Here is a 24,312-nt window from a genome sequence, read left to right as displayed (position 1 = left end):
CAGAGCCAAGACGCGGGGCACAGTCACCAGAGGGGGACTTGGGTTCCCTCAGAGTGGACAACCCAGGCACAGATTTGAGAGGCTCTGCAGAAGCAAAGGCAGCAAGAGGGCCAGGCCGCCGGCAGGGCCATGACGGCGCCTCCCATGGCAGGTGCAAGTGGACGCAGGGCTCAGCTGGCTATGTGCTCTCCCCAGCCAGTGTCCCCTCACAGCTTGGACCAGCTCTTTCTCTCTGTGGTCTGATACCCCTCCTAAGCATTGGAGAGACCTGCAAGGGGGATGGGCACGCACTCACAGCTAGATTGCTGGTGGCCCAGAAGCACTGCCAGCACTCGTGAACAGTCCCCCCACCTCCGTGCAGGCTCCTCAGGCCCTGGCCCCACCTGAAGTCCCTTGCTCCATTTCTCGGCCCTTGTCTTAGGCCTTACGAGGCTAAGGCCATCTGGTTCTCACCTCGGTGGATGCTGGGTCTGAGCCTGTGGCCCCCACTCAGTGAGTGGCTGGCGGTGGTGGGGATCTGCTCCCCCAAGGCCCTGGGCTTCACGTGAGCGCCTGTGGGGTGCTGCTCCATGCTGGGCAGGGCTGAGGTGGAGGGAGAATGGAGAAGGTAGTAGCCAGCAGCCTTCCCTCGTCTGCAGCACAGCCAGGTGCCTGTGTGTGGCCTTTAGCACTTGCCAACTGACATCTCAGCTCCTTGGGCTGAGACCTCCTTCCCTCTGCTCCCAGGGAGACACATAGCTACCCAGGCCACTGTCAGCAGCTTCCTCCGTCCCTCCTTCCCTGTCGCACTGGGAGCTTCTGAGGTCTCCCACTTCTTGTCTACCTTTGTGCTTGGCTCCTTGCCCCGAGTAGGTCCTCTGTCACCTGTCAGCCTGACAGAAGGAGGAAGGTGGGCCCTGGGCTCAGGCCCACCTGCTGCTCAGTGTGGGCCCCACCTCCACGCCCACTCCACACTGCCTGGTGGAGCTTTGGGATCCTAATAGGACCTTTTCATTCATCCCCATCTCCTCATCCTTGTGGACCCGGCTCTGCCATTAAGCATATCAGCCACTCCCCCGTGGTGGTCGCCTCCTGCTGTGTTCCTAGAGACTGCACTCACTGCTGTTGCCGCCGCCGGGATGCCATCCCCATCGCTTGGCCTCTCACACCATGACAGACTTCTTGGATCTCTGAGACTGGTGGCCCTCCCCAAACGGGAAGCTGACCAGCTTGGGCTCTGGTGAGGGCCTCCCTCCTAGACAAGTTGGGGTCAGCCTCTTGTCCTAGCACTGACGAGCCTTGAGGGAACGGAGCAGGTGGGGCCTCGGCATGGTGCAGGCAGAGCTGGCCCCCACCCGTGGAGGAGGGCGCTGAGACCCAGGGTTGGCAGCAGCAGAGCCTCCCTCTGCACACCAGTCCACACGGTCAGTACCAGCTCTCACAAGGGCCAGTTTTTCAATTTTTAGGAAGTTTATGAGTTGCTCGACATCATGTTAGGAGCTTAAAATCAGCCAGGTGAGAGTAATTACACCACGGAAATTGGCAGACGGTACAGATCAGCCCCCTCCCAGCTGACTGTTGAACATTCACCAGCTCACCACAGCCAGTGACCCCTAAACCCTGCCAACGGGCCTGCCCCGGTCAGGGTCATGTATCAGTGAAGTATAGGGTTCACTATCGGCACCTTTTTGAAGAACCGGGCAGTGTCCTGTTTTTCAGCCTCCTCCGTGACTCCTCAGCGATTCCCTGTGGCCCTGTGACCACACGTGTTATTTCTGTTCACATTCATCCCGTTTGAGAACAGTAATTCGCCAGAGTGGCTCCACGCTTGTCCCAGGCCTCCCTGCTCCTACTCTCCTCAGGCAGATTTACGAGAATCCTTCTGTGCAGAGAAGCAGACTCGGAGCTGAGTTCTCCTTTCCCTCTATCGGCACGTTAGCAGACTAACGAGAGCATAACGAGAGCTCACGCTAGGCCCATCCTGTGTTCTCCATCTGAGAGAACAGGCCCTGTGACACACCTTCAGGAAGCATTCCTTACACACCTCGTACGTGCAACGAGCTCACCATCTGGCACAGAGACAAGCGTGTCCCTTCCTCCCCTGAGGTCAGATGGGGATGGCCTGAGTGGTGGGGGTGGGCCACGGGCTGGCTCCCCCAGCTGCTTCCACTGGCCCCTGGGGTTGGCCTCGAGACACCCCTGTGACGCATCTGAGTCCAGAGAAGCCAGGAGGGCCTCCTGTGTCCCAGAGACCAACTTGCCCGAGAGAAGAGGGGCCCAGACACCAGGAGCAGGGCATAGCGGATTGGGACGCAGGTGGGGTGGTAATCTGGACTTGATCCAGACCTTGCAGAATCCAGCCTGGGCCCTGGGGGTTGTGGGAGGAGCCAGCAAAGGCAGGACTGAGGATCTGTTTTAGGACCATGGAGAGCTAGGGCACCAGGCGCCCTGTGGAAGGGGCAAGGTCCCAGGTTCCGTATCCCATCCCCAGCACGGTCTGGGGTGGGCGTTGCTGCCCACACACCCTGGAATGGTAGAGCTAGGGTTTGCGAGGGCCTCAGCGACTCCCACGTTTATGTGCTTCCCCCTCTGCCACATGATCAGCTCAGGACGACGCCCTCAGACCGGCAGACAGTCTCCATTCCAAGCTTGCTGGGAGCTTCAGGGCAGAGGAGCTTCCCAGGCAGCAGTCCGCTCAGCCACCTGGGCCAGGGGGGCCATTAATTTCCTGAGTGCATTAGCTCTGCTCCTTAGGTACACATCAAAGCAGCTCTGGGTTTTAAAACGCAGATTATTATTGTTTTAAGGGATATCTATAATCCAAGGACTGAAAAACAACTTCACTACTTATCAAGAACAGACTCCAGGGAGAAGGCCTGGGGGCCAAGCTGACTCAGGGACCCTCGGGAACTGGTGTAGATGGGGAGTGGGGGTCTGCCACCGGGGGAGTCCCACGATTGGCCCTGAACGACACTGAGATATGTTTTTATGTTGACAGGATGCAGGGGGCCCTTTTTGCCCATCTGTAGGGGCCCCCCTGAGGCCCCATTGGCTCCGATAGTCTAGAGTTTCTGGGGAGACTGGAATAACAGTCACTAGGGGGAGGGGCCTTGGGCATCTGAGCGGGACACCTGGGATGGAGCGAAAGGTGCCCTTACCCCCTGCACGTGGCTCCCAACTGGACACGTGTCCTCAGACCCAGAGAACAAGCTCGGGCTGGACCGGGAGCCTGGGCTGCAACTCGCCTTAATCCTGTCTCCATTACCCACCCAGTTGGCATCTCCCCGGTTCATGCACTTTCTCTAATTTCATTAATAAAACATGGTCAGCTGGAGGCTCTAGGCCTCTTGTCCCGAGATTTCCGCTAAGGCCAACCCCAGGCCACAGGCCCGCACAACTTTTCTGGCCTTCAGTAACCTCGGCAGGCTGACAGTGTCCTGACCAAGGAGGCCCAGAGCCTCCAGGCCAGACTGGCCCAGCCTGGGGAGTGGCCGTGGGCAAATCCTGCCCCGTAGAGCCACACAGCCTCCCTCAAGCAGGGACAGGTGGAGCTGGAAAATCTGTGACCTGCTCCACGTCCCCTAGAAGCCACAGCCTCTGGCTCCTGTATCCCAGGCTCCAGGAAACCAGGTCTGCAGCTAATTACCATCCACCACGGAAAGAGGACGCTTTGGAACAGCTGACCGGGCAACCTGTGGTTCTTGGGCGGCTTCCCACCCTCAGCCCAGCATGAAAGACACTAAGGGGAGACATCTCCCCCATGGCTCTTGTTCAGCGTCTGCCGGGCTTCCAGGCACGCCCCCTCGGACTCTTTTAGCCTCATCTGCCCAAGGACGGGGCCGTGGGAGGCGAGAGGGAGCAGTACCCAGCCAGACGCGGCCCCTGGCCTTGTGCAACCTCAGCTTGGACGAGCTGGGCCAGTCTTGGCTTCCTCGTCTAGAAAGGAGCACAGGCCTTCGGCTCAAGGACGAGACATAGTTTTGACGATACCTATCATTACCTGTGCCTGCACTTGGCACCTGCGGGGCCTGGAACTCAGGAGCTGATGGTCTGATGGGGGAGAGCACTGGGCATTGGAGCTTAGACCCTGGGCGGCTGGGCAGGTCAGCGAACCTCTCCCAGCCCCCATCACCTCCCCCTGTGGCCCGGATGACCCCGCCTTGTTTAGGTAGCTGGGAAGGCTATATGGGAATCGGCATAGGCCTTCCGGGAATATGGTGCCCTCCTGCCATTTCTTTTTCCTCTCACAAGAGGCAGCCACAAGCTCCCCCTGGAAGCAAGGAGGCTGAGCCTGCACACAGCATGCAGCCCCCCCAAGGCCAAGGCCAGCCTCCACAGAGAGGCTGGGACGGTGTGTGGCCCAGGCTGAGCCCAGTCCCCAGGGTGGTCCACACAGGGCAGAGGGATAAGCCCGCCCCCCGCGGCCTGTCCCTAGTGCCCCTGTCACCTGGCGAGGAGGCCTTTGTGGAGCCCATTGGCAGCTGCCCTGCCCTCTTCCCCCCAGTCCCACAAAGGCCTCCTGGGACGAGGCTGCAAGTGCCCCTCAGGATGTAGCATCACAGAGGCCAGAGACCCCACTGAATCGGGATGGGGATGGCACCAGTCAGGCCCATCACACTCTCCTCTGACACCCAGACTTAGTGGGCTGGCCTTTGGTAACTCAGCAGACCAGGGCACCTGGTGTAGAGGTCTCAGAGCAAAGATGCTGGGGCACTGCATGGGACATGTACCTCTGGGGGCATCCTAGCCCCCTAGCTGCAGTGGAGTGGGGCCCCATGAGGGTAGGAAGTCTCTTCTGGACAGCAAGGAATGCATGGGAGCCAGAAGCCTGACCGTCCTCCAGGGCTGTGGGGGACATGGGATGAGACATTGTGTGTGGCCCCAACCTGGACTGAGAGAGACTGCAGCCATGACCTGCTGACCAGCCCAGCCTCTGGTGCACCCTTCCCTTGAACCTTGTTCCTGCTCCAGCCCAATGCTCTGTGCACAGACACAGCTGCTATGGCTCTGTGGCCCCACCCCCACACTGAGCCACTCTGCCTGGCCACCCCAGGCCACTCACAGTGCCAGCCTGTCTTTGGGTCATCATGGCCCTGTGGCCCGTACTGTCCTGCCTGCCTGTAGCCTGGCCTGGGCATCACCCTGAGCCATCTCATACTCTCTTCCCGCACTGCCTGTCTGAGAAGACAGGCTGGCCCAGTCCTGGGAGTGATGCGGGTGCGGACATGGGTAGAGGTGAGATGAGATGTTTGGGGACCCACCAGGAAGCAGGGACACCTGAGCTGCACAACTCAAAAGCCAAGATCATCCCTCATGAAAATGCACTCAGACACCAGAAATGCAGTCCCACCCAGCTTATCTCACCTCCCTGCCTTGTCTGTAAATGGGCTGGTAACATCGTTTGTCATAGGGCTGAGAGGCTGTGATGGTGCCAGCCAAGGCGAGCGCCAGGAGAGCGCCCTCAGCTGCTGAGAACCAAGTGGGTGCGGGGTGTGTCACGACAGTAATAGCCTCACGCACACCCTACACGCACGGCACTCTGCTCTCAGAAGTCGTGAACCCTGTGTCCTGGCGATCTGATCCCTCACGAACTCCTGACAGCTCCTCCAAAAGACCCCATTCGGAGCCCTGGAGGCATGCCTGACCCCTGCCAGCCCTCCACAGCCCACTCTATCCTGGGCAGGATAAAGCTGCCAGCTACCCCTTGGGCACGTGCAGTGACGTGCACTGGGCCAGTAGCAGCCATTCTCAGGCTCGAGGCCCCTGTTGTGGCAGTGCCTGGGAGCCACGGAGGGTCCCAGGGGCCTGAAAAATTCCCTAAATCCTGTCCCAGTTGTGTGGCTGCACCACCACATGCATGGGCACCCTTCCTGGGAGAGGCTCTGTTGCTTTGATCAGATTCTCGATGGAGCCGAGACCTCAGAAGGCTGTGCTTGCCCAGCACCTGCCACTTCCTGCAGATGGAGAAGCCAAGGTTAGGACAGTGATGACCCAAATGCTTTTGTTTAAGGATGAGCATTTCTGAAATCCATCTTGTTGGCCACAGGCAGAGGATCCCCACGGGGATGTCTACCCCTGCCCCCAACTTCTCATGTCCCTGCAGGATGGCCCCTGCCTACTGCCAGGGGTTTCACGAGCCTTTGCTCCTGGAGGCGTGGCCCAGGGTGGGGCCCAGGAGTGCAGGAGCGCGCACCTTGATGAACATGTGTTAGGGTGTTAGGCTCCTATGTTCCAGGGGGTCCTCTGGAGCTGAAAACAGGAGGGGCTTCTTGAAGGCCAGTTTCCTCTCCTCGCTACAGTGACGATCTGCAAGCCTCAGGCCAGACCTGCGTCTGTGTTGGCGTCTGTGTTGGCGGGTCCCAGTCTGCCTGCACCTGCATCCCGCTGTTTGCTAATTTCCCGTCAGTGACTGACAGCAGGGGGACTTGGCTCAAGCCGGGCAAGATTTAACACAAAAACAAATAGGAAATAGTTCTCATTTCAGCTGAAGCAGAAATGGACTGGGGCTTTGGAAAAGGTGTTTCTCCCTGCAGGGGAGGGGTTTGAGGCGAGAGCAGGCTGCTGGGTGGCCCACGGGCCCCTCCCCTCTCTGGGCCTGGGCGTGAAATGGGGGAGCAGGACATGGGAGCTCCAGACCCTTTCAGAACAGATGCTCCCAGTGTCGCCCTGGGAATTTGATGCCCTAGAAGTGGGAGTCGTTGAGTGTACCTGAGTCACCCTCTCACGTTAGCAGATTCCCACCACCCATGTCACATTTCCCCTGGGGCTCTGGCCAGCACTTGTGGGAGTGGGAATGGTCCTTTCCGTCACAGATCCTATAAGGCATTGATTCTGAGATTCAGTGAGAGCAGAAAGCAGAACGCAGTGATGTGTGTGTTTGGGGTGCTGGGCCTGTGCTGGGGAACGGCAGCGCTGACGTGAGGGCCTGGCAGCGTGCTGGTTCCCTGATTGGCGCACTCAGACTGTCTGAGGGACAGCTCAGTCAGAGGGGCAAAGTCCCTGGCTGGAGCACGAGAAAGTACTCTGGGTGCAGGGTTCACACTGGGCCCCTGGAGGTGGGGACCAACCTGCCTGTGGCCCCAAGGTCATCGTGTGGCCACCTGTGTCCATCTGGGCTGCCCAGGTCCAGGCTAGCCCAGCGGCACAGCTCCAGGCCCCCTCGTCCCTAGCACAGCTTCTGAGGAGTTGGGGCAGTCCACAAGGCACAGCGTGGGCTCAGAGCTCGCAGCGGCTGTGTGTTGTGATTGGCCACAGACCAAATGGAGGCTGAGGACTAGGGTGACCACACCTGTACTGAAGCGCCTGGGACCCGGCCACAGCCTTTCCTCTCCAGGGGTTGATGTCCAGGTAGGAAGACGAGGGCAGGGCCCAGGAAGGAGGCTGGGCCCCCAGGTGCTGTCAGGGGGCCCTACACGCACAGCCTCTAAGCCCCTGGCCCAGCAGGGGATGGCACAGCCAGTCCCTCTGGCACCTTCCAAGGAGGACCCTCGGCTCTCCCCTGCCCAGGGGTCTGGGGGTACTGGGAGGCTGCCACACTTGCTGTTACTTCAGGTCACCCCAGCCCCCTCCACGCTGTACACGTGGGGAAACCAGAGACCAGAGAAAAGGACAGCCCCTGGGGAGTGGGTGCCCAACCTGGCAGTGAGCCTCAGAGGCGAGATGGCCCAAGGCTGAACTGCTGCGCGGCAGGAAGTAGCTCTCCGCTGTTTCTGGCAGGTTCAGAACGCAGGTTTCAGGCTATTAGGGCCTGAGTTACAGCTTTACTGGCAGCTTGTTATCTTGTTTAAACAGCCCTTGCTCTTTGAAGTGGCAGGCCTGGCCGGTGCTGTTACTAGGAGCGTTGCAATTGTCACTGGAAGGGGGGGCGGGGGGACAGGCAAGCAGAGACTCTGACTTCTGGACTCGGTGGGAACACACCCCTACCCCAGAGAAGGCCATCTGTCGCTGGCCCGAGGCCTGCAGGGCTGAGTCCTCTAAAATGGGCTGCTCCTGAGCATGCAGCGAGCACCAGGGACAGGCGGGGTCTGGGAGCAGAGAAGCTGACAAGGGAAGGGAAAGGCAGTGGCCCTCCGCAGAGCCCCTTCTCTCATCCCTGGGGGAAGGCCAGGGCAGGTCAAGGGCCCCATGAAAACACAGGAGTGTCCGAGGGCAAGAGGTGTGCCACCCTCCGTTGCTCATCTTTCTGTTCTCACTCCTCTCCGCTGGAGTCCTGTAGCCTCAGGCCATCTGTCCGCAGGTGGCATGGAGGCTGGGGATGGGCAGGAGCAGGAGTGGGACAGCCCCACTGGACGTTCTTCCCGACTACAACGCACCAAGGGAGCTGCGGCCTGGGACCTCTGTACACAAAACCCCAGGGGTTGGCCACAGGGGCTAAAATAAGAAAATAAAACCCGAGGCTTCATCCACCAGGACCCAGGATCAGACAGTTCCTGATCATTAAAGCCAGAAGAGCACTTGCTTGTCTAATGCCTTTTCAGCCTGTTTCGCCAGATTGAGCCACTGAACGACGGAGCTGGAGTGAGAAAGGACGTGGGCCAACTGTCCGTGAAAGGCCAGGACAGCGCAGGGCCTGCTGCCGGGGAGGGAGCCCGGCCCTGCTGTCCTTCATGGCCCCAGCCGCACGTTAGGGGGCCTGCGATGGGGAGGCTGGGAGAGTGCGAGGCCTGTGCCCCTCCCCACCCGGCCAGGTCGGACCATCCACAGGCCGGCCCAGGGAAGGCGTGCCTCTGCAGGCGGGTGGGCAGGCGGCGGGTCCAGGCATTCAGGCACCCGCACCTCCTCTCATCCCAGCCCTGCACATGGCTGCCACCTGAATGCCTACAGCACGCACCACCTGCCTGCCTTCCCCCCAAGTTCGGCAGACCCCCCTGCTAGGTGCTAGAGAGAGCAGTCCCCCGGACAGACAGGGCGTTGTGCTCGTGGGCAGACGATGAGTGATAACAAGAACGGGGTCTGATGGTGCTCAAAGCTGTGCAGCAAATTAATGGGCAGGGTTAAGGTCGTGACTGGGGGTCCTTCAGGTGGGGAGGTCAGGGAAGGCCTTGGGGAGCCACCCAGCTCCGTGAACCCCGGGGAACACACCGCACGGAAGCCGAGGAAGGGAGCTTGCGGCACGGGATGGGTCAGGGAGCCAGGCAGGGTGTAGGGGTCATTCAGCTCTGACGGAAGCCATTGCGGGCCTTTGCACAGGCAGTGGAGTGATCTGGTGGCTGTGGTGGCGTCACAGGGGAGTCAGAGAGCAGAAGCGGGGAGATGGGTCCCAGTGAGAGACAGAGGTGGTGGCAGTGGGAAGGAGAGGCATGGACAGATGCCAGGTCTGTCTGGAGGTGCCTTTGATGGAACAGATGCAGGCAGAGCCCACAGCCTGACACCAGGCCCTCTGCGCACTGTACCCCACCTCCCCCGACCTCTGTTGGTGGGGTTGTGCCCGTGGCCTGGGGTGCCTCCTTCTCTGGCAGAAGTCAGCTCTTTTGTAATTGCCCCTTCATGCTACTTGCCCTTCGGCTAGGGTGGTGTGGTACTGGACAGTTAGTGGCATGGGTGTCCCTCGCCTGGGGGACTCAGTTCTCATAAGCCAGGACTGCTCCTTGCTCCTCTCTGTCTGTCCCTTGAGGCAGAGGCATGCTCTGCACTCAGTAGGAGCTTAAGGTGCACCTGAGAGTGACCGCCTGGGGTCCAGAGAAAAGATGCTGGAGGATGGCCGAGGCGGCCGGGGGAGGCTGGGCTTGCATCTCAGTGCTGCGCGCAGATGACGGCACTCGGCGGGTGGGAACACCGGGCCTCCAGCCTCCTCGTTATTGCCTGTTGACCACATTTCTCTTGTGACTCATTTCACCGTAGCCCAGAATAACTGCTGTCTCACAGCTACCAGGACCCGCAACTCTTGGGTAAAATAAAGTTCAAGGAGAACCAAGGCAGCCCGCAGTGGACCTGGTAGCGGAGCGGGTGGGCAGCCCTATCAGAGACCAAGGAGCCGGCTCCGCCAGCAGATCGGGGTTCGGGGTAGAGCCAGCCCTTGCGGGCCCCTCTCTCAGGCCCTGCCCCTAGGGCTGCTTGCTAAGGCATCAGCTGCTGCCCTTTCAGACTGTCCGACACATGTCACCCGGGGAGCCCTAGGGCTGAAGTGAGCCAGGGAGAAAAGGGGTCAGATGGGCTGGCTGTGACTGGGAGGGGGAGGGGAGGTAGGAGGGGTGGGGGCCATGAGCTGCTGTCCCTGCAGTGTCCCCAGGGCTCACACGCAGCTAGGGGGGCAGCGCAGCTCCCTGGGCTCAAGGGGCTCAGGCTTGGGGAGTGGGTGCAGCTGACTAGGGCCTGGGAAGCTGTGGGGAGCAGGGGCTGCCCTGAGGGAGAAGGCTGCTCACCCCGAAGGCCCTGAGTGCCCCAGGAGAGGGGAGGGCGGGCAGGTGGGTGGCAGCACTTCCCGGCTCACCCCGTTGCCCCTGCAGCTGACCGCAGCATTGCCCGCTCTCTGCTGTCCCTGCAGACTGGCTCCCGGGGCAGTCAGGGGCTCATTGGTTCATTAACCTCATTAATCCAATTCTCCAGTCCGGCAAGGCAGCATTTAGGTTGGTGGGAGGAAGAAGTGGGGAGCGCTAACCAGATTGGTCTGGAAGTGACCCCGGTTATCCAGCTCTGTCTTCAGACACCTCCCAGTTTCCTAAGGCCAGTAGCAGCGGGGGGATGACCAGGCCCGAGGGTGGCTCTTGCTGTCAGGCTTTCCTTGGGGTGGGGGTGGTGGGCCCGGCAGAGGGGCCTAAGCAGGCCAGGCAGCCCCAGTTTCCACATCTGTTAAGGGGAAATATTGGGAGGAGCCACTGTGGCTTCCCTCCATGGCACGTCTGGAAACGCCTCACAGCCACTTCTCTGAGATGAACTGAGCTAGAGCTCATCTGGGCATCAAGGTAGCCCCCAGACAGGGGAGAAGTAAAGCCCAGAGCCATCAGGGGTGCTGTTGAGGCTAACACAGCCACACGGTGACAAGGGTGAGACATCGTCCAGTGCTCCTTCAGTAACAATGCCAGCATCTCACCTTCCCTCCCACCAGGAGGCCCACCCCATCCAGGGGCATTCTAGCCAGGAGCAGGTCACAGAAAGGACCTCCCCTCTTCCCTGCCTACTGCCCTGCCCCTCAAGGAGAGTGGAGTCTCCTCGACTCCCAGAGGCTCTCCTCCACCCCCCTAGTAAGTAGACAGTGACGGACAACGTTTGGCCAGCAAGCCAGGCCCAGGCTTGCGAGCCCCTGTGGAGGGACGCCTGGCCCAGCTCAAAGATCCGTAGCTTTCTCTTGCCATAGGTCTGTGTTGCTGTGTGAGGCTCTGAGGGTGGAGGCTTCCTCCCCAGTTGTCATGGAAATGGCAGCAAGTCTGCTGAGTGTCTGCTGAGCGTCTGGGTACTAAGCTCTGCAGAGGGAGAGGAGCCCCGCCCTGGGTGGCAGCTGCTGTCATAGACTCAGCAGCTCAGCACTGGGAAGGACCCGAGCGGCTGCCATGCTCCTGACCCTGGTGAGCGCAGAGAGCAGCTCGGAGGCCTCCTCGCCCACCATCTCCCTTTGGGAGGCTGGACCATGACCACATTTGCCCTCTTGTCTGCACGGGGTTATGATGATTCCATCCAGGCCTGGGTGAGCCGAGCACACAGGTCCTGCCCTCCGGGAGATACTTCCAATGAGGGGGCTCAGTACCGTGGGACGGGGCGGGGCGTAGAGAAACATGGATTCCAGCAGGCAACAGCCTGGAGCTGGAGCTGCCTGGGGAGGCCTGAGTGCCCCGTCCCCATCCCTGCAGCCGTGAGCAGAGATGACTCAGGCCTCCTTCACCTGCTCCCACTCTGGGCCTCTGCCGAGGAGCTGCCGTGCTGCCTTACTGAGTGGTTTCTGTCTGTCTCCTCCCATTGCCCCCCATACACATCACAAGCTCCTTGAGGACAGGCGAATGTGTACCATGGCCTCCCCCTAAGGCTCAAAAGGAGAGAGGCAGAGCCAGAGAGGCTGCCCTGCAGCACAGCCACCTGTCCACCGGTCAGGGGTGCAGCCATAAGTCTCCAGGGCCAGGCCAGCTGAGGGAGGCATGCAGGCACAAGACCCAGTCCAGTAGCAAAGGGACACCCAGGAAAGTCTCGAGCCCTTGGGGCAGAACCCAGCTGCTGCCCTGATGTCTCTAGGGGGGGTGGTGGGGCCCGGAGACGGGGAAGAGGCTATCAGGAGAGGCTCCTCAAAGGAGGTGAATGGAAGGGATCCTCGGAGCCCAGAAAGGCCTGCGTTGGACAGCTGCGTGGCCACAGTTCCCCTCTGCGGCCGTAACTCCTCTGGAAGGAGAGCAGAGTGTCCTAACATTGACTAAATGGCATCTTTGTGACAGCAGCACAGGGCCTGGTGCCCAGATGAGGCCCTGCTGTTGCCAGCATTCTTCTCACCCCCAGATCCCACCCTGTCCCCTGCTCTCGACAGCACTTGACCTCCTCTGCCGTCTTCCTGTGTCCCAGTCCTGCCTGTCCGCCTCCCTCAGGGACAGCCAGGAGGCCGCCTCCAGCCCATTCTGGGACTCGTGTTCTGCTTCTTGCCACCTCCACCTGGTTCCCAGGGGAGCCCTCCTGCCTGTACCCCTCAACCTGAGGGTAGACACAGGCCAGGGTCTTGCATATCTGAGCTCCCCTGGGACAAGCTGGAGCCCCAAAGGGAAATGAACTCCGGAAGGATGAGGACCCTGAGTGGACTAGCTGGGGAAGCACAGGGCTTTGGGCCACCAGGCAGCCTGCAGTCTGAGCCCAGCCTGGCCTGTTCTCCACGGAGCCCAGGACCAGGGGCACCCCGGGTGCAGCCTCCACCTGCCCCCCATGCCCACCCAGCAGGGCCACCCAGGCAACCCCAGGTGGCCCTAGATTTTTCTGCAGTTTTGCATTAAGAGAAACACAATCCCTATCTCACCCCCAAAGACCTGCCTCACGATTTCTTTGGCGGTAAAGAATAAGCTGTGTCCCTGAGTGACCAACACTGTCCTTGGCGTGGTTTTACTCTGGAGGCACAAGCCCATCTTCAGACTCTTGCACAGCCGCAGACCCATCTAACACAGCCCCCACCCCACCCCTGCGCACCTGCCGGGACCTCGGGGCATGGGTGTGAGGGTGAGGCCCGCTCAGCCTCTCTCCGCTGGAGAAGTTTGGGGGCATCTGAGCCTAGACTTCCGGCAGGGCTCAGATGGGCAGGGAGGTCTAGGAGGCTCCCCCCACCACCAGGCCCAGAACACAGGACTCCGGGCCTCCGCTGCCTTCGCTGTTGATGAGGGGGAAGGGGCAGCCGGCACCACACTGAGGTTGGACACCAGACTGCCTACTGGGACGTGCCGCTCACTGGGTCAGCAGCACCCCCACGCCACTCAAGCCACCCCCTACTGGCTGACAGGCAGCCCCCCACCTTGATGCCCCAAGTCTTCCGCCAGAAAGGGAACCCAGGGGGGCCAGAGGCATGGCTGTTACTTTGTGAAGGGTGCCAGCTTGACGTCCAGCACCATTTGAAACCTCCCTCTCGGCCCATCCAGCCAGGATGCTGCCAGGCAGACTCACTGCCCGGGTCCTGCTCTCAGCACCCTTGGAGGCTGGCACTCTGTTACCCGGGCCAGGCCTGATGGCTCAGCTGCAGAATAGGTGGCCACAGGGCCAGCTCCGTCCGTGGTGAATGGAGCTCATTCATGTCCACAGCCCAGCCTCCCAGCTCTACTTCCAGTGTGAAAGGCTGAATTCACGGTTCCCATGAGCAAACACTCCAGGCTTTTCTACGAGGGCAGACTTGGGCTTTCCAGACCAAACAGAACAACAGAACTGAGAACTCGTCTTAGAGATGAAGAAACTGAGTCCCAGGGCAGGACAGAGGCTCCCCAGGCTCTGGAGCCCCAAACAGCTGAGCCAGTGTCAGGGCCCCGGCCCCTGCTGCGTCCTCTCCACCACCACTCCCAGCACACTCGGGCTGCAGCTCTTTCCAGGCCTTTCCCTTCCCCTCCCTCTTCCTTTCAGAGCTCTACCCCTGCTCCAGGAAGCCTCCCCTTTTATCTCAGAGTTAAAGCCATGATGGCTGCTAGCAGGCACTGGTCCCTGGGCACGCGGACTAAGCTTTCCACGCACATCACACTTCAGCCCTCAGCCACCTCGTGAGGAGGTACACCCACAAACCCCATTTTACAGGTGGGGAGACCGAGGCTCAGAACAGCTAAGAGCTGGTGGCTGGCAGAGCAGGGGTTCCAACCCTCACCGGCCACTCCACAGCTGCCACACCACCTCGTTCATTTCATCCTGCCGGACTGGCTTGCTGAGAGCTCCCGCTGGAGGTTACCCGGCTTGTTGAGAGTAGGGCTGACAACTCGCTTCTCTGTCTCCCTCATACCTAGAACAGCATCTCGTGCAGACGGGCACCTGGAGCGTCTGCCCAGGGAGGCAAGGCAGGGAGGGGTGTGGAGTGCGGGGGCTCAGCAGTGCAGGGTGTCAAGGTCAAGGCAAGCTGGGCCTTCCAGGTCACCCAGGCCCCAGGGTTCAGGCTGGTTCTGGGAAGAGCTGAAACCTTGACAACACCTGCATTGCATGTGAGGTCTAAGCCTTGAGATCCCTGTGGACCCCTGGCTGGGCCAGTTGGCCTTGCCCTGTGCAGTGACCACAGCAGGCCCTGCACTGGGCCCTGAGGGGTGGGGACCTGGTGGAGGGTGAGTGGACAGGGTGACAGGATGGGTCGGTACAGAGCCTTCCCCGGCCACACGCTGTGTCACACACTCCCACCTCACCCCGTGAGAACTGCCCATCAGTACAGGATGGCCCCCACATGACAAGGGTCTAGTTGATGGCGCATTCAGCATGAGTCAGCATTTGCATTTGGCCGCCCAAAACCAGTGTGACCTTGGAGGGTAGAGAGTGCCGGTCCCACCCCTTCTGGAGTGCACGTCCACACGAGAGACAAGAGGGTGTCGGGAACAGGGTGGACTGAACCAGTCTCCCAGGAGCACTGCCTCTGGGAGCTGGTGTGGAAACCAAGGCAACCTGGAGTGTTCCTTGGCCTCCCGGAGGGGCTGTCAGGGTGGGAGGAGGCGCTGGGGGCCCTGAAGGGAGCAAGTAGCAGCGTCCCCGTGGGGAGGCGGCCAGCAGCCCACACAGCCTGCCACTAATCAGGACAGGAGGGTGGGAGGCCTATGTTACCCCAAAAGGCAGCGAGGTTGGCCAAGGGCCCACATCAGGACAGGTGCCCGCACAGCATGCCTGCAGCTCCACTGACCCTACAGCCAGATGAGGACCTGAGACCTGAGAGGTCGGTGAAGGGCCCAGGGCCCTGCAACTAATGATAACAAGAGCAAGTGCACGTCTCCATTTGCATTTTCTCCCTTAAAAACCATATTTCTTGAGCCAGCCCTGATGGCCTAGTGGTTAAAGTTTGACGCACTCTCCACTTTGGTGGCCCAGGTTCATTTCCTGGTCGCAGAGCCACACCACCCATCTGTCAGTAGCCATGCTGTGGTGGCTCACATAAAAGAATTAAGGACTTACAACTCGGATATACAACCATGAACTAGGGCTTTGGGGAGAGGGAAAAAAAGAGAGGAAGACTGGCAACAGATGTTAGCTCAGGGTGAATTTTTCCCTGAAAAAAAACCCACACTTCTTTGTGAGGCTGGTATCGCTCCCCTCCTCAGAGGTGAGGGGCCAAGGCACCGAGGAATGAGCATCTTGCCCAGAGTGGCACTGGCAAGGGGCTGGCCTGTGCCAGGCGCCAAGGAGCAGGTGAGATGCAGGAACGGAGTACGTGGAGCTGGAGGCTGGACCCCGGGCCTCCATCTCCCCCACGTGGCTGCCTCAGGACGTTATGAGCCGGAAAGCAATGTGTATGGTATCATGGGGGGTGGTTAGGCTGTGGTGAAGAGACACTGAAGGTTCCCCATCTCCAAAAACAGGGCCCTCACCCCTAGTCTGCCCCAGAGGCCTGTTAAATTGCAAATATGCCACACATGGGACCCCACACTCTATCACGTGTTGGAGGCCAGCACAGGGAGATGCAAGAAGTGGACTCTGAGGTTTCCGGAAGGATAGCCTCCGAACAGGGAGGGCCAGAGGCTGAAGTGAGCCCCCAGGAGGGCACAGGTTGGAAAGACCCTAGGCAGGCTGGCAGCCTGAAGGTTGTTGGTCAGCTCCCTTTCCTCCTTCTAGAAACTACAGTGCCTTAGAGGGGCTGAGAAATGCTCCCCCCGTGCTGAGTGGGGAGTCAGAATTCACTCTGAGAGGGACCTGGGACCCAGGGGACACCTGCTGTCCCCTCTCCCTCAGGCCAGCCGTGAGCTCTTGAATCAAGGGAGGCAGATATGCTGGAAAAGGCCATGCGGGAAGTGTTTGCAGACTCCTTTCCCTGTGGGGTTCCCATGCTCCTCATTTGTAGAGTGCAGGGCTGGACTCAGGTGTCCACAGTCGGGTCCAGCACCAGGTCTCTGGGAACCAGCCAGCTCATAAGGAAACCTCCCGTGACACAGCTCATGGGCCTGACCGTTAAATCAGGGAAACAGTGGTAACCGGACATGCTCGACCTGGCACTTGGGGCTGTCCTGTGCCCCACAAACAGTGAGGGGAACCTCACAAGGAGGCAGGCCTAACAGTGAGCGAGAGAGGAGCCGAGCGTATAATACAAGGTCCAGATGGCAGGTGGGGAAGGCCCTGGGCGGCCATCGGATCTCCAGGCTGAGCAGTTACAAGAGCCTCCCAGAGGAACCAGATGGACCTGGGACCTACAGCCAGCACGGAGATGTTGCTGGCCCCAGGAGCTTGGCGAGTGCTGGCTGAACCCCAGTCTGCAGAGTCAACCTCTCTCCCTCTCCATCCCGGGAGCTGCCTCTGCAGTTGGACAACCGCATCCCACAGTGGCTCTGTGCTGGGAGTGGGGGAAGGCAGGTCTTCCGGTGAGAGGAGACGACAGAGGCCCCAGTGCCCAGGCGAAGGGCAGTGAGTGGCATGGGAGAGCACCCACTGGGGTGGCCACAGAGCCACGGGACAAGGCCCAGCAGATGCGGATTCTTCTCACAACAGTCCTGGCGTTGAGTGCCATGACCATCTCATTTTACAGATGAGGAAACGGAGGCCCAGAGAGGAGAAATGGCTTCTGTAGTGCATGGGAAGCACTGGTGGTGAGAGTGAACCCCAAGCTTCTGGCCTGAAACCCCAGGCTCATAACCAGGGCTATCTGCCCTTCCATGACACCAGGAGAGCCTTCGTGGAGAATCAGGCCTGGGGGCCGAGGCCCCTCACTAACCAGGCAGAGGCTTCCCTTTGTGCCTCAGCCCACCCTGGTCCCCAGCCTCCTCAGAAGGCCGTTCCAGGAACCGGTCTGGTCCAGGCCACCACAGGTGCTGTCACATGGCAGCCACGCTCAGGGTGAAGGCCTTTGCTCCGAGTCGGCACTTAGCAAAGACTCCAGACTCACTGGCCAGCAAGCTGGAAAATCCTTTGAGACCGATCAGCAGGTCCAGCCTCAGCCTAAGCAGGCGACACCCACGTGCCACCCTGGGGGAAAGTCCATTCAGTGGTGTTGAGTAGATTTGGACCTATCTGAGTAAGGGCTTTCTTTTTGTAAATGGCCAAGAAATGATTTCTGCAGCACCCTGGGGACTGCATCCAGCCGCCCCACTGCCTCTCCATGTCTGGCGTGCTTTGTTACCAATCACTGGTTTCTTACCACCGAGCAGTGAGATTCCTGCCATTGCACGGGCCTCTGACAGGACTCGTCTGCTTTGTATTACTTATCTGAATGAATGTGCAGACAAACCCCCGACTCCTAGAAGGTGCTGTCTCTGGTGAGCAGGCCCTGGAGAGAGCTGGGTGGGCATCAGAGCCCTGGGCTGGCATTGCAGGCAACTCTAGCGGGTGCGTTTCTTCCTGGGAGAAGCATCCACGACTGCTGCTCCATGGCCCCTGGAGAGGTAAGAGCCAGGAGGGCTTCTCGCTGGAAGAGAATGTGTGCTTGGTGGAAACACAGGGCTGTCACCTGAGCCCTGGGAGTCGGCCTGTCCAGGCCTCCATCTCCCCATGTGTGACATGGGTAGCCCGCCCATTGCAATGCAGCCATGGTTGCAGAGGCAGCTCCTCTGATCCCGAGTCTAAGGAGAGGATGTTTGCATCAGGCTGATGAAAGTCGTGGCAGGACAAGGGGTGATGTGGGCAGAGTCCAGTGACGCCAAAGCTGCCCTGGCTTCATTCGCCCCAGCGGCCCAGTCGGCCCACACAAGGGTGGTGCCCAACCCTGTCTCACCACCTCCGGGCCCTCAGCAGCAGCAGACCCATGACACCAAGTGGGCAGAGTCACAGGAGAACTGGTAGCAGGCTGGGACCCCAGGGAGGGGTTGGGGAGGAGAAGAAGAGAGCCACAGCTGGCACCCAGGCCGTGCACACCCACCAAGGGCTGGGAGGTGCCAGGGCAGGCCCCAGAGGCCAGACTGAGGGGCTGGGACTTTGTCCTGGTGCAGGGGGCACAGCCAGACATGTGCCACAGGAAGATGATCAGGGGTTCGGGGCAGAGAAGTCAGGCGAGCTTCCAGGAAGAAGGGACCTTGAGTGAGGCCAGGTGGGGAGATGGGCGGAGAAGGGAGGCCTGTGCTCCTGCTGCCTGCAGGGGGGCCCAGGAGGCTGGGCGGGAGGTGTGCCCAGGGCGCTCCTTCCCATGCTCACACTGGTGCACACTTCACATGGTTTTCAGCGTTACAGCCCAAAATAGCACGCTCCTTTTACAGTGGTTTGTGATTTGCAGTGTCAGGATGCTGCTCTGCCCCCCCTGGCAGCACTCGGGTTGCAGGAGCGCACGCAAGCACCACAGTGACAGCAGCACCACAGGCACCCAGTCAAACGACTGGGGACCCCACCCCACCCACCCACCACCTCCTGGGCTCTGCTCCTCTCCTCAGCCAAGGCGCCTGGGGCGCAGCGCCCCCTGTGGGCTGTGAATACCCAGCAGGTGTTAGGGGATGGCAGGCGGAGGGAGGCGTCTAGCCTGGTGCTTCACGTGCCCTGAAGCTCCTGTGGATCTGCAAGCATGGCACCAGGCCCTGGCCTCCTGCAGGCTCTCCTGCATCCTGTCTGGCAGAGGCCATGAGGCCGGGCATCCACACTATAGAGGTTTCCTGGTTTTCCTTTGATGCCCATCGTCTCCCAGGTGCCTAAATGATGGCCAGTTGGGTTCCCCATGGTTTGTCCCAAGGAAGAGAGGGAACTGGGAAAACTGAGCCCCCAAATGCCAGCAAAGCAAGAGGAGCCCCAGGAGCGGGCGAGGGCCCAGGATGAGGGAGACACCTGGTCTGTGGTCCTGACGACACTGCATAGCAATCGCGATCCTATGTGTGAGTGTGAGGGACCCCCAAGGGTGTGGCTGCTCTCTAGGCCGCCTCTTGAGGCAATCGCCTGAGTTGCTGGGATTTCCAAGTAAGGACCATGAGGCTCAGAAAGATGTCCAGACTCCAAAAGGTCTGAGAGGTGTTCATGGGGCCGAGGTTCACATGGTGTGGAAGGGGCTGGTCAGTGGGGCTGAAGTCAGGAGTGGGGGCGTGTGCTGAGTAGGAAGAGGGCCAAGACAGTGGTGCGGGTGGGGGTGCTGCATGGCCTGTTGACCCCTCCACTGCCACGTGGCGCCTGCTCCCCTCAGGATTCAGCAGCTGAGCTCTTCCCTCACACACATGCCCTACAGAAGACCAACCAACCAGCAGTGCCCTCGGCATGACCACTGGGCTGCACATGTGCGCCCTCTCAGCGTGTTGAGGAGGCCCTCCTGCCCCTTTGCTTCCCGGACTCCACAGCCTGCCCAAGAGCAGCTGGGCTGGGTGCAAGAGCCACCCCAGCTCTCACCCCAGGTGACTCAGCCAGGCTCAGGGGGGCAAGCCCTGGCCTCCGCTTGGATACCCATTCCAGGATTCTGACTGCTTCCTGCCCCTTTTACCTGACGCCACTCCATGCTTGCCCACCATCTCTTGAACCCAAGCTCCATACCCAACCACTGGCCTGCTGGGTCCCACCTGCTGGTGGCCAGACCATCTCCCCTCAGCCCTGGGGGAAGCCCCCTGCCTGGCCGCTGTTCCCACAGCCCTGGGGCTCCCTTCTCTGGGTCTCCATCACCTGGAAGGAGAGCTGGGACCTGTCGCTGGCCCTCAGGACGTGCTCAGCAAGTGTTTGCTCAATGAATTAATGAATACGTGCTAATGGCCACCTCTGTTATTCATTGGATGTGAAATCTGGGGTCAGAAGCACAGCCCCTGATTATGACATCATGCTACGAGAAATGACAAATGACAGCCCCGCTAGTCTTTAAGATGTGGCTTCAGGGAATCCATTAGAGCTCATTAGTCTCAGTAGAACGTGACATTCCTAGACCACCGCTTCTTTCTTGCATTCTGGAACATCCTGCGGCTCCACCAGGTGCTGCTGGGGATGGGGAGCCTGCGTCCTGTTTCTCTCTGCAGAAAAGTCACACACACACACCCCCAAGACCTGAGACTACTCACTTTTCAGAGTTTCTCTTATTCCTGAGCTGGTTCTAAAGAAGGCGCAAGATTGGTTTTGAGAAACATTTCCCAGGTGGAGCACGGGATCTCAAGGCAGCTTCTCTGTGGTTGGCGAATAATGACAGGTGCCCCGGGCATCCTCCCCGCTCTTAACCCTGTTCCTTCTCAGCACTGACGCTGGTGGACCACGTACTTCAGCCACCTCAGGGTCTCTGGGAGAGTGAGATCTCGGTGTGGATCCCCCAAGGCACCCCACCCAGGAGGTGACCTCCCTGCCTCTCCAGGCCTCAGTTTCTTCATCTGTAAAATGGGAATAGGAAGGTGTAAGGGTCAAACAAGCCGGGGCCCTGTGTCCACACTGTCAGTGCCCGCCGCCACTTCCATTTTTGTCACTTGTCATTGGTGATATAATCCGGTTGGAAAAGTCCTTAAATCCAACGCCTCAGATCTAAACTAGTTCCAGACTTTGGACACTCAGCTCATTCCTTTTATCTTAAATGAGGGCACCTTTCACCAACAGTTCCTTGTAGAAGTCAGAATTGTCAGTCCTGTGTGGAAACAGTGGGTTTGAGAGTCAGACAAGTGTGTTATGTTCCTTAAAAGCCATAGTCACTACAACATGTTTACGGTCCTCAGAGGGAAGGTAAGGAAGGGCTGGGTGCCGTGTTCTGTGGTCACTGCATCTCCTGGGCTGCCATCCTCATGTTCTCTGTACTGGGCGGCAGGGCCACGGGATCCTGCCCTGGGCAGAGGCCGTGCATGACTTTCAGTGAGCCCGACGGCCCAGCAGGGGCAGCGGGCCGAGCTGTCCCCAGCTCTCTGAACTGGAGCCTTTGGTTTCGGAAGTGCAGGCCACCCCCTCACAGACTGGCTGAGGACTGGCAGTACCACGTGGCAAGATCAAGGCTCAAAGGACTGAGTCAAACTCCAGCAGGCCAGAGCTGACTGCTGGGCAGAAGGCTGCTCACACTCACGTTGAGGGAGGCGTGATGACAGCGTGCCCCATGGGAGACTTGAGCTTGCCTGTGATCAAGTGTGGGGTGCCGGGTAGGCTGGGGACGGGGCCCTCAGGCTGTGAGGTTGGAGTTGCCCAGGTCCATGGGGCCGAGGGAGGCCATGCAGCAGCCCCAAAGCCACGTCTCGAGGTCCCTGACAGGAGTGCTGAGAGGAGAGGCCACCAGGGCAGGAGGGCCTCTCACAGACACGTGCCAGGCTGTCAGGGCACGGAGGGCGGTGCCAGCCACTTCAGGGGCTCCAAAGCCTGTGGAGGCAGGTGGAGACAGATTTGGCCTGGCAGAGGACAGCCTCTCAACAGAAGGGTGCTTTTTGGGGGGCCAGCGCTGGGCGGGGAGACCCTGCCAATGGGGCTTCCTCCCAGCAGGGCTGTGGGTCCAGGCCCTCCTTTGCTGTATGCCCTAACTAACACTGCATTTTCCTCCCCCAGAGCCGGATGGCAGAGAGCCTGCGCCTCTTTGACTCCATCTGCAACAACAACTGGTTCATCAACACCTCCCTCATCCTCTTCCTGAACAAGAAGGACCTGCTGGCGGAGAAGATCCGGCGCATCCCGCTCACCGTGTGCTTCCCGGAGTACAAGGGCCAGAACACCTACGAGGAGGCTGCCGTCTACATCCAGCGGCAGTTCGAGGACCTGAACCGCAACAAGGAGACCAAGGAGATCTACTCCCACTTCACCTGCGCCACTGACACGAGTAACATCCAGTTTGTCTTTGATGCGGTGACAGACGTCATCATACAGAACAATCTCAAGTACATAGGCCTCTGCTGAGGAGCCAGGCCAGCCTGTCTGCCTGTGGCGAAACCCCTGGGGTATCACACCCCCACTCGTGCTAGGGAGACCTAGCCCAGGGGCAGAAAACGGGGGCCTGAAGAATGCCCCCCCGCCCCTCCGCCTCCTTGGCCCCCACGTTTCCACAAACATAAACATATATGGATAGATTGCTAGGTAGGTAGAGACACACACACACACACACACACGTAGTCTGGAGACGGCAGAGTTCCCCAAAGCATCGAGGTCTCTTGAAGACTTGAGAAGCTGTCACCAAGTTCACAAGCCCTTCCTGCCCCTTCACTTTGCCTTCCCAAGTTCGGCTCTGGTCTGCATCTGGGTCCGCGTGGGACTATGGGGAGAGGCAGCCGGGTCACCTGGAGGAGGCCAGCTCTGCCCCAGCTCCAGACTGGGGGCCTTGCTGCTGATCAGGAGGGGGAACCAGAGCAGGGTCCATGCGCCTGCCCTGCTGGCCACGCCCACCACTGGTCTGCTCTCTACCACGTTCTTTCTGGAACCAGGGTACGAGGCCAGACGACAGCACTAACCAGACCTCCAGCCACTCACAGCTCTTTTTAAACAGCTTCAAAATATGCAGCAAAAATCCACACAATAACATGAGTGGCACGATTTGTTTCAAACTAGGCCAGCTGGGTTCCAGCTTTTCTTCTACTAGTCTGATGTTTTATAAATCAAAACCTGGTTTTTCTTCTCTGACATCTTTTTTTTTTTGGCCAAATCTCGTGGTGTTTCGCAGAAAAACAAATACAGAAAATTTCAGATGCAGTCGAGTATTCTTTTTTAAATGCAGATTTTCAAAACATATTTTTTTTTCAGGTGATCCTTTTTGTGTCTGGCTTGCTGAGTGTAAAAGTTGTTATCTGGACGAGTCTGCCCCTCTGCTCCCAAGCGAGGCTGGGGCGGCCGGCGCCTGCGGCAGCCGGAAAAGCAGCATTGTACATACGCCCATGCAGCGTCCTCTTGTTACTGGTGCGGTTTCTGCTTTGTTTTTATTTCAGAAAATAAATGTGATGTACTTAAAGAAAGTTCTTCACCTCGGAGCAAATGAACAATAGCTAAATGTCTTGGTATTTAAAGAGTAAATTATCCGTGGCTTTGCAAGTGGAGGAAGGGGAGGCGAGAGACAGGGCCCCGGCCCCCACACGCCCGGCGCCTGAGACGGGCTGAGAGCGGCTCCAACTCCTGTGAAGGCTCAGCCAGTGTTGTAGCCTGAGGGAGGCCTGCTGGTACCCCCGCGATTCGGCCCTTCCTGCCCCAGGGCCGGGGACGCCATGAAAGGACCTTGGCCGAGGGCCGCGTGTAAATAGGAACCCCGCCGCTGCCGAGAGGGAAGGCACCGCCAGAGCCCTTGCCAAACCTCCTTCTCTCTCAGCCTTTGTTCGGTACCCGGGTGTCCCAGGTCAGTGCGTGGAGTCACAGCCAAGGACTGGGAGAGACGTACAGAGGGAACGAAGAGCTGGTGATGGTGTGAAGTCAAAGATTGTCTACTTTAACAAAATAAAATACCCTGAATGAGCTAAGCCTTGTCCCAGCGTGCTGTGTGCATGGCTGACGTGTGCCTGTCCTCGTACCATCTGGGAGGGCAGCCACAGACACCTTCCGTGCTGAGGTTCCTTTTTCCCTCCCCTCTACACACATTTAGGTAAAAACATTTTGAAATGAACGTCAAGAATAACCTCAAGAGAGGAAAAAAGCTGCAAGAGACAGGTGATCTGCCGGACCCATGTGTCCCCAGGGGCTGGTTTGGGGGTGGTGAGGGCTCCTGCTGTCCCCAAGACCCCACCCAGCACTGGCCCAGGCTGCACTGTCACCCAGACCTTTCACACCCTAAAGACACCTCTGCCAGGGCAGAGTCATCCCCACGGAGCAGAAGAGGTTCCCGGAGAGCCTGAGGGTGCCCACAACCCCCAGCGATGAGGGTGGGGGGGGCGCCCTGCTGGCCCAGCATTTGCTGATTCTAGCTTGTACCGTTAGAGGCATCTCTGAGTGGTAGAAAACACTAATTAGAAGTCAAGGAAGTTTGTTCAC

General features: G+C 59.5%; 1 protein-coding gene across 1 annotated transcript in view; it reads left to right on the top strand.

The window, feature by feature from the left end:
• GNAZ (G protein subunit alpha z) overlaps nt 1–23,804 on the top strand; it is a 54,626-nt gene extending 30,822 nt beyond the window's left edge. Inside the window, exon 3 of the mRNA XM_058531979.1 lies at nt 21,919–23,804. Coding sequence (XP_058387962.1) covers nt 21,919–22,263 — 345 coding nt within the window. The 3' untranslated portion in view covers nt 22,264–23,804. The remainder of the gene's footprint in view (nt 1–21,918) is intronic.
• The last annotated feature ends 508 nt before the right edge of the window (nt 23,805–24,312 follow it).

This window comes from Diceros bicornis, chromosome 35, assembly GCF_020826845.1.
Source record: "Diceros bicornis minor isolate mBicDic1 chromosome 35, mDicBic1.mat.cur, whole genome shotgun sequence".
Classification (NCBI taxonomy): Eukaryota; Metazoa; Chordata; class Mammalia; order Perissodactyla; family Rhinocerotidae; genus Diceros; species Diceros bicornis.
Note: the sequence above shows the minus strand (reverse complement) of the source record. Positions and strands in the feature narration are given on the sequence as shown.